Source organism: Pithys albifrons, chromosome 1 (genome assembly GCF_047495875.1).
Source record: "Pithys albifrons albifrons isolate INPA30051 chromosome 1, PitAlb_v1, whole genome shotgun sequence".
NCBI classification, from domain to species: domain Eukaryota; kingdom Metazoa; phylum Chordata; class Aves; order Passeriformes; family Thamnophilidae; genus Pithys; species Pithys albifrons.
Window position 1 is genome coordinate 35,888,344 of NC_092458.1, and position 14,035 is coordinate 35,902,378.

At 37.6% G+C, this 14,035-nt stretch overlaps 1 protein-coding gene across 1 annotated transcript in view; it reads right to left on the reverse strand.

Annotated features, from left to right (window-relative positions):
• The window catches only part of GPC6 (glypican 6), an 801,791-nt gene that overhangs the window by 368,132 nt on the left and 419,624 nt on the right, over positions 1-14,035 (reverse strand). Inside the window, exon 3 of the mRNA XM_071570470.1 lies at positions 54-445. Coding sequence (XP_071426571.1) covers positions 54-445 — 392 coding nt within the window. The remainder of the gene's footprint in view (positions 1-53; positions 446-14,035) is intronic.

Here is a 14,035-nt window from a genome sequence, read left to right on the forward strand (position 1 = left end):
AGCAAGTTTAGGACAAATTCAAGCTCAAGAAACCCCCCCTGATTTTAGATTACCTTGGATACTCTGTTCGCAACCTCTCTGCCTACTGTCAGCCCCTGAACAAAGGTCCGTGCAGCAATGAACGCTCTAGTCACTTGAACTTTCAGCTTCCTGGGTACATCTCCAAATGGCTTCAGCTGGTCTGTGTACTTGCTTACACACTCCAGATAGTCCTCACTGAAGTGGTACTGGGGGTTTATGAGCTGGAACATCCGCTCCAGCAGCCGAGCCCAGAAATCATTCAGCATTTCCTCCAAGTTCACATTGCCTCCTGTGTAATACCGCTTCAGCTCTGTGAAGAGGTCTTGGAACACCTCAGAGTTCTGCATGTACAGCATGCCGTATGTCCGGACAAACATGTCATTTAAGGATCTTTCTGCGTTCTCCAGGAGTTCTCGGAAAAACTCTGCAGGGAAAAAAAGCAGGTGTTAATAGTAAGGTACAAAAGGTTTTCTGATTGCATTCCTAACATATCTGAGATTGTCTTAATATGTTGCTACCATAGCACTTCACTAGTGAAATTCATCTTTTGGATAGGAAATTGATTTATTCATGGGTAAAGAAAAATAGAGGATAAAGTGAACTGCCCAATAATGTAGAAATATGTAGACCGATAACACTGAGCATGAAAAACCCATTTAATGAACTTCAGTACGGGCAGTTCAACTTTTTCTCCATGCATTATTTGATCATAGCAATCCCTGTCCCTTGCTATATCCTCCATAGCCAGTATATGAAATCTTCTAAGCTAAAAGTAAAGTCATTAATATTATGATTTAACTGAAAATTTAATGATTTCAGAAGTTCGGCTTTGATGAAGTTTTCTACAATGTAGAAGAAAAACATGGAAATAAATCTGAATACTTATTTGCAAACATTCTCGAAGACAACTTGAAAGAGACCTGAGTGGAAATGAGAAGAATCCTTCTTAAAGGTGTTACATGTCTAGGTAATGCTAAGAAAATGCTAGTATTTTCAATAACTTTTTACTCTACTGAAGAACAGTGTTAAAAACTTATTTTGGAAGAGCAGATCTCATGGTTATTTTGAAAGGAGCTCAGACTACTGCTTCTGTTCATTTTATGTACCAAGGTCCAAACCATAACCTATTTTTCAGTTTTGGCTTGTGGAAATTATTCTTACTGGAAACCAAGCTCATGGGATACAATGGAAATATGTAATCATCTCTTCTGTTTGGATTAATTTTAGGTTTTCCCAAAAAATTTCCTGAGCATATACAACAGTTCTTTAAGCACAGCTGACCAAAGCAGGCATAGTGTCTTCTGGTTTTCAGAATTCCCATCTTCCTGCAGGGTCTGTTCTCAAACTTAAGACACCTTTGGAAAACAGTTCTATAACGGCTATAGCCTGTAAATGAGGCTTTGCAGATAACAAGGTAGAGAGAGCAAAACCATTAGTAAAACATGTAGATTTGCTGCAATTAAATGGTTTGCGGTGACTCTTCACACACCAACTCAGGGATACCAGGTTCTAAGTTTGTGGTCAATTGTCATAGACATATCTGTATGTGCTAAGTGAAGGGATGTACTGACTTCTTACAGTTTTGGCTAATGCTATAATGTGGATACTCTTTTAACATAGGGCCCTGCTGTGTCTACAGTGACTCATACAAATGCAGAACCACTGCAGTGCTAAAGACAGGATGGAAATTAGGACTATGTAAGAAAAAAAATCTATAGTAAATTTGAGGATTTGCAATTTGATCATCTAAAAGCAGAATCCACCAAACAATATGGGCCAGTCTACCAGGACTCAGTAAGAAAAAAAACTCTAATTTTTGCCAGGAGTTGTGCAGATCTGCAGTCTTTGATCTCCCAAATCACTGGAAAGGGGTTGTTATGAAGATGGATACACAAAACATTGAGAACATACTTGCTACATCAAAGCATTTATTTAAGGGAAAATGCAGTCTAATACATATGAATATCCAAACTGTTAAAACCACAGTTCTTCATAAGGAATAAATTCCATCTGAAAAAGGAGATGCCTTTACCAAATACTTCAGGTAGGAAAAAAAAACCAACACAAAACCCCTTCAAAAATAAAGAAACAAAAAAAAGCCCACAATCAAAACTTTGTTGACAGATACAATAATATTCTGACATCCACAACCTACAGTCTTCTGTTCAAGGGAAACATGCAACAAAGTTGTTTTTCACTGCTAACCCTGACCTGGTGGTATCTTTGACATCTGTATCACTCTGATTACTACTTTATACATTGAGCATTTCTTCTAGAAGTAATGCACATTGGCTGCTCTGCTGAATACATCTAGCTCTCTAATCACACACTCTGGAATGCAAAAAGATGGCAGAGAACCTGGGCCTCAAATTAAAACTTGTTTCAAGTTCGGAGCCAGGATTTCACACCAGGGTAATAGAAGGACAATTGGGAAAGACAGTCATGAAAACAGGCTCCTTGACTTCTCTCCCAAAAGGCTGTATATGCTGGAAGGATGCTACAAGCAATTCACATGCTGACTCCTCACAAGCCATAGCTATACTGTGAACTCCACTATTTATCTGAAAAGATCATGCTGTTGCATAAGTCAGTCACAGCAAAGTTTTACTGAGTTTGCTGACACTCCTCTTGCTTGCCTACCCTTCCTTTTTGTGTGGGTATTATTTAGTAATTTCACAGTCAGCTTGTTGGAAGCCAACAAAACTTTTCAGTGAGAGGTAGACATTTATTCTCTGCTTGTAAAACATCTAGTACAACGTTGTCCACACTGGTCACGATCTTTATTTATACTGTCGTACAAACATTATCAGTAACTACAAGCTTAAATTTCATGCTATTCCAAATGGGACATCATGCATATTAATTCTGTAGGAAAGCTAATGTATTCTAAATAGCAGTACATTTATTTAATTTTTAGTCTTCTTAAAGGTCTCTAGACTTTGAGAGCTACTGCTTAAGGTAAATTATACCATCGAGAAGACAGAATATTAGTCTTCCATACAGTTTAATACAAAAGACAGTTAGTTTAAGAGAGCTAGCTGCATCAGTATCTCTATGCAGGATCAGAATAATAAATCAACAACTACAAAATTGGATACTTTTTTAGTTCCAGAAAGAACTAATTGTGCTAATTAGAAAAATTCGCAATCAATTCCCATCCAGCAAAATGAATGCTGCTGGGAAGGATTGCTTGCTTTTTTAGTCTCAAAATCTTCCATATATCAAGAAGGTAGCCTGCTTTGCCATGCTTATGTAGAGAAACTGTGTCCTGGCATAACTGGGCACTTGTTCAGTTATGTCAGAAGAAACTGTATGTTCTTCTGCAAAGGCTGAATTTTTCCATGGTCTTCAAAGTAATGTAAAAATTTTATGTCCATTGCAAAGATGATATTTCATCAACTTGTAGGTAGTTTTTGAAAAATAATGTAATATTTCAGCTCAAAGTAAAAGAATGAAGATGAGACATACATTAGTCATGTTGCTTAATGTGCTTCTGGAAGGTACTCAAGTAGTAGGGTGGGAGAGGGGAATCTATATAAGACAGAACTGTGGAGTGTTTTAAAATATATATCTTGTGAAATTTTTTGCTGCCAAAATAGGCTGTCATGAGCAATATTAATGCTGGAAACATTTTTTTCCTAATTTTAAGTGATGATTCATTTATATGACAGTATATGTCCTGGATATGTCTTATGTTGGAAGCACATTTTTATACAGATTTCACTTATTAGCCAGAAGGTCTCAGGAAGGCTGTTCATTTCTATGAGGTAGTTGGAAAAAATAAGGTCTAAGACAGGTCTACTAAGGTCTAATGCTGAGATACAGAAAATATTGAGAAAAGATTGCTATTGCAAACTGTTACATGCTCTATATAGTAAGACAACACAGTTACAAAGTGAAAGGACAGAATTGCTAGTCTCTTACTGAATGGTAGGTACAGCTCAGATTAAAAATAGGGTCTTCTTAGCTCTCACACTATCTTGTCAACTGCAAGTTGACATTTTCACTCTATTTTTACACAGGTAAACTAGCATCATAATGAAATTCAACTTGGGAGCTAGCCTACTTCTAAAGTGATGACTAATTGTCACCGTAAGTCAAATTGGATTTACTGGATTGGATCAAGACTGGACATAATATTGCAGCATGACATTAAGTAACAATTGCCTTTGACCAAATATATGCCCAAACATCTATAGGTAATTTTTAGAGACATAAAGTTGTATTATGTTTGATCTGTGATCATTCACAGCTTGATAAGTTCCCTTGTATTTTCTTTTCCATCTGTAATTTAAGCAAAAACAAGAACTGACTGTAGGACAAGATACAAAGGTACAAATGGTTTGTTGCCTGTTCCAAATCCCAAAAAAGTATGCATGAACTTTAAGACCAAAAAGACAAACAGAAAATTTCATTTAATTACCACATATTCTGCACAGTCTTTGTTTTTTAGCAGAACTTTAGACCTGAATAGAACAATATGGTGCATCTGATATGTTTGATACGCAGTCTCACTGCTAGCTGAGAAAAGAGAGCACACAGTCTTTCAGCATTAAGAAACATTTACAGCGAAGATGCACATCTACATGTATCTGTACATGTATTTACACTCTATGTGGACTTTGGGTACATAAATTCCTTGCACATTCTTTAACTTCCCAGTCCTGATAAAGCTGATGGTGAGAAGAATATTAGAATTTATATAAACTGACTATGGTTTTTGACAGAAAGGTTCTTTGGGGGTTCTTTAGGTACAGATACTTGCATTCATCACAAATATTAATGACAGTCTTTTCCTATGCCCTATTTCTGTCCATCTTTCTTTGTTCATGAAGTCATAATGAAAGAAAAATGTTTTGTGAAATATTAATCTTTTTTGTTGTTGGATTCTTGAAAAGGCTTCGTTCCTTTCTTTTCCGCCTTTCGTTTTCCCTTCCCTTCCCTTCCCTTCCCTTCCCTTCCCTTCCCTTCCCTTCCCTTCCCTTCCCTTCCCTTCCCTTCCCTTCCCTTCCCTTCCCTTCCCTTCCCTTCCCTTCCCTTCCCTTCCCTTCCCTTCCCTTCCCCTTCCCCTTCCCCTTCCCCTTCCCCTTCCCCTTCCCCTTCCCCTTCCCCTTCCCCTTCCCCTTCCCCTTCCCCTTCCCCTTCCCCTTCCCCTTCCCCTTTCCTCTTTCCTCTTTCCTCTTTCCTCTTTCCTCTTTCCTCTTTCCTCTTTCCTCTTTCCTTTCCTCTTCCCCTCCCCTTCCCCTTCCCCCTCCCCTTCCCCTTCCCCTTCCCCTTCCCCTCCCCCTCCCCCTCCCCCTCCCCCTTTCTTTTTCTTTTTTTTTCTTTAAGATATTCCACAATGGCATCAATTAGTGAAAGCTGGAATTTATCTCAGGGAAATTCAATTGAAATTAACCTCTGTGGGTTTTACGCCTTTTCATTTTCCAACTGCTTTAGGTTTCCAGAGACTTTCTTCTAACAGTAACTAACCTTACAAAACAAAATGAACTCAATTTAACTTCTAGTTTGAGAAAAAAAAATTGCTGTAAGAAAAATACTTATGGCAGAGGATTTCTTCCCCTAGTTTTGACATTACAATTCTTTTTATATTCAAAAGCAAACAAATCATATGCATAAGGCTACCAGTGCATTGGTATTACTTTTTATTGAGTTTGAATAGCTAATTTTAAAATTCTCTTATAGCTTTGACCTTTAAAAACATTCAACAGTCTCAACTAGGAAACAAATTTCAACTCCCATTAGGAAAAACAAAAGCTGCAGTGTGATGAGATCTGTTGGAAACTGCTCTTCTTTTTTAACTCATTTTGAATATATAGACATTGCATTTAAAGCTAAGAAAAACAAGTCTGATAATTAAATGTGCCCTATAATCACAAATTTCCGAATAGGAGATTTACATCCTCTGGTTATGTCTTGGATAAAATCACCTATGTGGGAAATTATCTAGCTGTTAATGGATATTGATACTTTTCTAGAATGTCCTACACCCTACAAATATCATGATATAAGAAATCTTTTGAATGCTACTAAATTTTTAAGAAGCCAGTGCAATCTCAAGGGTTGTGACTAAAGATGAGGGTTTCTCTTCCCTCTCTAATCCCTCCATTTCTCAGACTATGGCAAGACTTGGGAATAAAAGATAAATCATTGCCATCTTTTCCCTGACTCCTGTTTAGAGTCTGTGAGTTTTGCCTTACGGGTCAGGCTGTTGCAAGGAACGAAGGAAGGACGACATCTCAGGGAAGAGGAAACCACTGAGGCTTCATTCTTAACCCCTGCCTACTGTGGAGCAAGGAGACAATGCAAGACTGTCCTGCACTAAAGTGAGGGACATGAGAATAGGGAAGAAACACAGGCACATGTATCATGGGCCGGGGTGGACAGGGTATATCCAGTGCAGGTAAATGAAAAAAAGCTATGCTGCTTTTGTACCTCAAGTGCCATTACCACAATGGGAACCTAATTGGACAAATTTGAGACATTGTTTAACACCGATGAACAAAGAAACTATTGTACAAATGAATGTTCATATAGAGTTGAAGGATCTGTCATCTACTTCAAGGTGATTACACGCATTGATAAAGGCCTATAAGACTTTATTTTGCAACACCTAAATCAATGAGAACATTATCAACAACTCCAGAGGATGTAGGTGCAACCTTCAAATGCTAAATTTATTGTTTCTTCATTGCAAAAGGTCATTTACCAACACTCGAGTTTGCATACTTGATCTTGCCATTGATTCTATACAGACACTTCTGCCACTAGCTGAAACACATCACTTTGACAGGAGAAATGTTAGACACTAACATACACTTTTTGAAATCTTTCCTGAACTCAATTCATATTCTGTTGCATGTGGTACTTTAGACTGATGATGTATCATTGATGATAAATATGTAACCTGAAATTCCCAAGATGCCCTCAAAGAATTCATGGATCTTAGAGCAATAACAAAGAAAGAAAATGCTAGGAATAAAAACAAAGCAATGAGATAGTTCTACACATAATTTAAATATGCACCAATAACTGTCCCTGAAGGTTCTACTTTCATTATCAAGTGGAAAATGCTCAAGTGAAGTACTTATAAAATGTAAGCAAAATGTTACATGGCATCAGAAGGTTACATTCTAGAATATTTATGAATGGGCATTTAAACGCTTACAGCATTAGTACTGTCATGAATATCTATGACCAAAAAGAGATGTGTAGCACTTCATGGATATCTGTGAATTTCAGAATGATGAATTTTACATCATATATTTATAAAAATGCGTAACACCTTGTGAAAGATTCATGAGTCACCACAGTTTCTTCTGAAAAACATTTAAAGCTTTCATGAAAATGATATTAACAATATATAAACTATGGGACTCAGTGCAACAATTGTTTTAAAATATAGAGACTGCACTGCTTTTCCCTATGCATCACTAGAGGCTATTACATATCCAGTTCCGTAGTTAAGGAGATTTACCATCTAACATTTTGTATGAAAATTCCTTGCCATGCCTACAATCTACAAAACATCGTATTAAGTTTGTTGACTTTCAATACAGGGAAGTGTAAGGTGTATCAAATGACATAGGGGGAAATTAGTAACAAATTGCCTTGCTACAACCCAGATAAAATTGATTTAATACAGGGAAATTTATTTATTTTTTCCAAGCAGGTCCCCAACCATAGACAGTATTTGCTGTCACTAGACTAACTCCTGTGGTGTTCAGGGATGGTGTTGTGCCAGGGAGGAATGTGGCCCCAAAGTCACTGTGTGACTTTATATCTGTTCTCAGAGCAGACAGCTTGAATTGACTAAGGGCAGGAATTTGTCAGGATAGAGTCTCTGGCTGGCCAGAGAGACATGAAATCTTCATAGACTTCTATTTACAATGCAGTGATCAGTCATAACTTGACAGCAGTGACATTTGGAAACTGGACTTCAGAGGCAGAAATCTCAGCATGGGTTTAGGCATGTGTGGGATTGAGGAGGGCTTCACCTCTTTTGGAATACTGTCTTTTAAATAAAATAGACTACAGTGGCATTGTTTGAAAACTGTTTCTTGGGCCTCACTCAGCTTCAAGAAAAGGGTGTTTTCTGAAGCATCTGCTGGATTAGATCCATTTGGTGATGTACCCTGTAGGGAGTGCAGGTCCTGAATACCAGTTTGGAAAGACGGATTTTAAGCAGACCAGACTTGGTGCATCATGATATGTTTAAAATTAGAACTGCAGCTACTTTCATGTCACAGTTGCAAGTGTAGAGAGCTAAAACATATTTGCACAGCTGTATTTATATAATGTAAATTATGTAAATCCATTGCAGTTTTCCTTTCCATCTCATTTTACCTTTCTCTCACTTTGAAAAAGGCTCGTTTTGTATTTATAAAGAAATCAGTATATTATATAAAAAAAGGAAAACTCACTTAAGATGTTAAGCCTGAGACAGATACTACTGAAATATCTGCAAAGACATGTATTTGAGCTAACCAGCAGAAGCCTGCTGTAAGAGCAGTTTGAAGTCTGAGTTCCTATTGAAATTATTATATACATAAAATCAATTTTGTATATAAGTCTGCAGTTTAACAAGTAATGAAGTCATGTTGATGGTTTTTTCCACACACCTCTGAATGCAGCTAATAACCTCTGTTATGGCTGAGCAGGACTAACAAAAAATATAAAGCTACCCACATGAAAATTTACTTATTTTTGAGCTCATCCAATTTCTCTAAATCTACATGCAAGAGAATCCCATGCAGTATTAAATCTGTACTGATTTCCCAGTTGTTTCTTAACTATTTGGACACTGAGCACAGTACTATTTGTTATTGTAATAATACAGAGGTGTGATTGAATTTCTTGCTTGTAAATTGAGCTACATGGTCAAACTTCATTGAAGCAGAAAACTTTCTTTTAGTTTTATGACATCAAATTAAGTTAACTTAAATGTCATGAAGTCAACTTAAATGTTTTCAGTTTGCTAGAGGTATGTTTTTTTGTTTTGGTTTTTTTTTCTTCCAAGGTAATAGTAGGAAAGTTAAGGAACAGCAATGTCCTAAAGATCAGATTTGGGTAATCAGTGACTTAAAATAAGGCAATGCATAAAATCCTAGATTAAGTATAAAGATTAAGGTTAAGGATAATAGAGTTGGCCTCAAAGAAGCTACAAATGTAGGAAAAGATCTATTACTTTTGAAGAAAACAGTCTTTCAGATCTTGGATTTGCATTCATGTGCTGATATAAAGACCTTGGGTCCCCAGTGGAGCTTTGTGAAGTCAATAAACTTTCCTACCTGGATGTTTCAAAGATCAGGGATTAAAAAATGAAGTCTATATTTGAATAGCTTTAAAGCCAACACAAACCTTCATCTACAGACATCAGTTCTCTGGATCAAGATACTGCTTGATTGATTTTTATCTGAACTAACTTCTCAACAGAAATGGTTTTTTTCTTATGACTCTGTCTAGTGGGAAAGCTTTCCAGTGAGAAGGAAACTTAGACATAAGATATGGTACAATTAACTGAAAAAACAGCTTTACAAGTTTGGCATATATTTAGGGCTACATGAGATTTCAAAGAGTATAATGTAATTTTTTGATTAAACTACACAGGAGTGGCCTTAAAACTCCTAGGTTGAGTTTATTTGGGAAATTGTTTCCATTTATTAGCTGCTGTATTGCATATGATGCTTCCATCTCAATAGATCTGTCCATGAAGTGACACCAAAGTTTTGTGCTTATATTGCTGGCCTGCTGAATGTAGTGAACATATTGACAAGAACATTTCAAGGACCTCATGTGAGAGACTGGATTCATATCTCACTGGATTTGAGTATTGGGTGGAATCAACACACTCTGTGTGTGTAGGAGGGGACCAGGCCTCCTGGCTGGAACACACATGGCCAGGCTGCCATGGATGGCACCAGAAGACGAGTGCCAAGAGCACGGGAGCCACATGGCACAGCCTGTCAGTCAAAAAGCCCCGCCTGGGAGCTGGCCCACACCATGTCCCCTGGAGCCTCTGATTGGCTGTACCACCCATCACTCTGGCTTGGAGGGCACTGAGTGGTCAATGAACCAGATGTCCCACCTGGGAGGGGTGGCCACAGTGGCCAGACCATATAAATACAGGGACACAGGGGCTCCCTCTTGTCTTTTCTCGTAGGACCACCCATCACCATGGCAGCCTTGGACTTCTATAGGATTCTTCAGTGGTAGCTATTTACCTCTCTTATTTTAACTTCTTTCTTTAGTCTTTGTCTCTTCTTCCTGCTCTCCTTTTTTTACTCCTGTTTCTTCTCTTAATCTCTTTTTCTTTATTTTGTTCTTAATCTTTTTTGGGTCACATAAAATGAATGGTTCTGTTTCACTAAGAGTTGTGTATTGGTGTTTGCTGGGTACTTTTGTGGCACCTTCTCCTTGGTTGTATTTACTCCTGTGAACCTTTTGAAATCTCTTGGGGAGAAGTCTTTGGCTTTTTCTCTTTAGTTGTCTTCAGGGTATTAGAGAACTAAAAGGCTTTGCAAAAACTTTGGGGACAAACTTTTGGAGCCTTAAGTATAAGTAAGATGCCTAGGAATCTCGTGGCTTTGAGCTAGGGCTTTACACCCCACAGGCTGTTGACTCCCAGGGCAAACAAGCAATATCTCTGACTTCTTCCTATGGTTCTGTGACAAATGAAGTGGTGTGGCTCAGTTGGAGCTATGAGATTTAGAAACTATTTCTGGATTGTTGTATGTTTTTATTTGCCTGTTTGTTGGTTTGGGGTTTTTTTGCACAGAAGTGACTGGACTTCAAGGCTTTCTCTTGTTTACTATTTCTTCCATCATCTTTGCAAATTTCAGATCTAATTGTCTGCCCTCCCTACCATACAGTCTTCACCTCTCTCTCTCGGACAGATGTAATTCCTCATATTACATTGTCCAATACTTTCTCCTGAGTCAGAATTGAAGCAAGGATTCTGGGTCACTTTTGGTGGTAAGGTCTTTCTATTCAGTCCCTAAACTTACTACTGGACGTTATTTTCTTATGCAATATTTGGGTGTTTCTCCAGCTTGTTTGGCCATAACATATAAACCTTGCCATCTGTGAATTACAGCAGTGAAGGAGCCAGGGTGACCCATGCCGACTACAGGCCTTGTACTTGTTTTCCTGCATTACACTACAGCAGAAACCTTAAAATATGGGAGGATTGACAAGCACAAATAAGGCAGTATAGGTGAAAGAGGAAAGCAAAATTAGAGAAGAGAGAAATATTTGAAGACAGAAAAGCAGAAAGCTATCTCCCTTGAACACACAGGCAGTACAGGGGTTCCAAACTTGAATGATTCACCTCAAATACCCAACCAAGGCACCCTGAAGCCCTGCTCCAGCTCTGCCTTTATGTTCTCCACAGGAAAAGAAGGTAGACTTTAGATCAGAAGTCTGGCTTGGCCTCTAGAATGGAGGCTGCCCTTCATATCCTGCCGAAGCCTGTACTTTATATCGACCCCACTGGATCAAGGCTACGATTTTCAATTAATGCATGTATGAGAATATGTTATTGCTTGATAAAATGATTTTAGGACTTCCACTAGTGCATTATCTGAAAGACTAAAATTTTTAGTAGTCTGATGAGATGCAGAAGCAAAAGGAATACTTATTGCAAGAGATTATTGTAAATTTGTTATCCAATAAGTTCTTTATTTATTAGTTTCCCTAATATTTAGACATTTGGGAGAAACATTCAGACATAGGACAGAATAGGGGCCAAACATCTCAGTACAGCTTGAAAAAACAGGGATTCCTTTGAAAAGACATGAAAGAACATATTTTCTGTTGTTTTTTTTTTTTTTTTTTAATTGAGAGAACATTCAAAATGCTCTTATGAGGACTTAAATAATTCTGAGAGGACTTTCAAACAATAAAACATTGATAACTTCGGAAAAATGGAAACAGTAGGTATGTTACACATTAGGTGACACTAATTACAGTGCTCCTTTTCCATAATAATAAACTTAAAACTTAAGCCTTAAACTTTAAGTGCTTCCACATTTACAAACCATATAATTAGAAATGTGATTCCAATAGGTGACTTTTACGTCAGGGTTCAGCATTAAATTATATCACTCATTCAACCCATTATCTGGAAAATATTCTCCCTTTTCAATGAAAAAGCATTATTTTATTATTCACATTTTCCTCTCTTGTACAGACCATATGTTCACTCAGACTTGCCCATAATGTATGTATGCATGCATGTATGGCCAGACATGGCGAATGCAGATTTGGGAAGGGCTCTCCCCATGTGGGTGTGCCCTTCCAGGCTGTGCAGTGGACTTTTTAGGTGAGGCACAGCGTGCGCAGAACTGGCCCCACCGTTTAAGTCCTGAGGTCCATCTGCCATGGCCGAGCGAGCTTGGACAGTGACAGTGAAGTCCTTGGGACTGTCACAGCACCCGGTACTGACCGGGGCTGACCCTGCTGAGCATCCGAGATGTGACGGGATGGGATGGCAGGGAGGCATTGAACTGCCAGGGGACGGTCCCCACTGAGACTCGAACTTGTGACCTTGGGATTTGGAGTCCAGAGTGCTCTCCTTTACACTACAGGACCGCCCCCATAATATACACATGTATAATACATTTTAAATGAATTCTTTTTGATGTCATGATAATCTCAATAGGTGCCATACCACCTGCTTACTACGCATTTAGTCATTAACTACATTAATTAATACCATTTATTAGGTATAGTTTGTACTGTTAGTCTCTTCATGCAGTAGAAATCAGTTTAGTAGCTGAAAATGTAATTGTAGAAGGTACTGAAAAATCTTTTTCTGTTGATTACACCTAAACACCAGGTTTCTTTGATTTTGGAATCAAGAGTCACACAGAAATATTTTGCAACACCATGAATACTCTGGATTTTTTGCTGTTGCTACTACCTGGTTTTACTTTAAAATTAATCTCTTCTAAACATTTTACCTATTTTGTGGAGCCATCAAAGTTTGTACATTCTGTCACAGGCTCTGACTTTATCTAATGTAGCTGAAAGTCATGATTTCTTAGACTCTGAGCATTAATATACTCTATTACAAATCTAAGTTTACATTGGCATTGTTTTACTTTAGCTTGTTGAGTTTTGTGGAGTCTTTTTTGTTTGGCTGGGTTTTTTGTTTTGTGGTTTGGTGGAGAGGAGGGGAGTTGTTTGTTTAATTTTGTGACTACACTGTTGATACTATCTAAGAACTAAACAGGCCCCTACTTTGCATAGCAACTATTTCTACTGCTTTAACATACCTCTGTCTCTGGAAAATCTCAGACCTACCTGCTATTTCTTTTTGCTTTGTGATGTTATGAAGTTTGACAGTGAATAAAAAATTCAGTCTCATGTTATTTTGCTGCTGGCTGATACATTGGCATCAGGTCCAAAGGGCTTCTTGTTATCCTTCAAAGCCAAATGTGAGAACATAAATACATGGTCTGCTCTGCACAGACAGAAAAGCCAGAGGCACAGCTCTAGACCCACTAAGAGGAACTAAAGGATTAGAAAAATATACACATTTTAATCCTTTGAATTACTACTATATTTTTGAAGCAATTCATAGGTCTCAAGTTGACACAGAACAATGAAGAACTTAATCATATTTCTTTTTTTTTAATACAAGAAGTAAGGTCACCACTGTTATTAACATAATCCCATATATAATTCAGAGCATAATATAAAATTTAGAAAGTTCAGGCAAACAAGGACAAGCAAAAATGATGCCTATTCTCTAAAGCTTCTTTCAGAATGTCAGGTAAGCTTTGGAAAGACATAAAAGTTGAGAAATCATTTTTTACCAGACACAGGAGAGGAAGAACTTCTGAATTAATAAAAGCAGAACTTTTTTTTATATCATAGAATCTGCATTCTTCACTTTTATCTATGCATATGAGGGTCATGAACTCTGGATTTTTTTTCTTTTATTATTTTCTCCTTTATTCCTTTATTCTTAGGTTTTTCTTTATATACACACGAAGAAAGTGACTAGCAT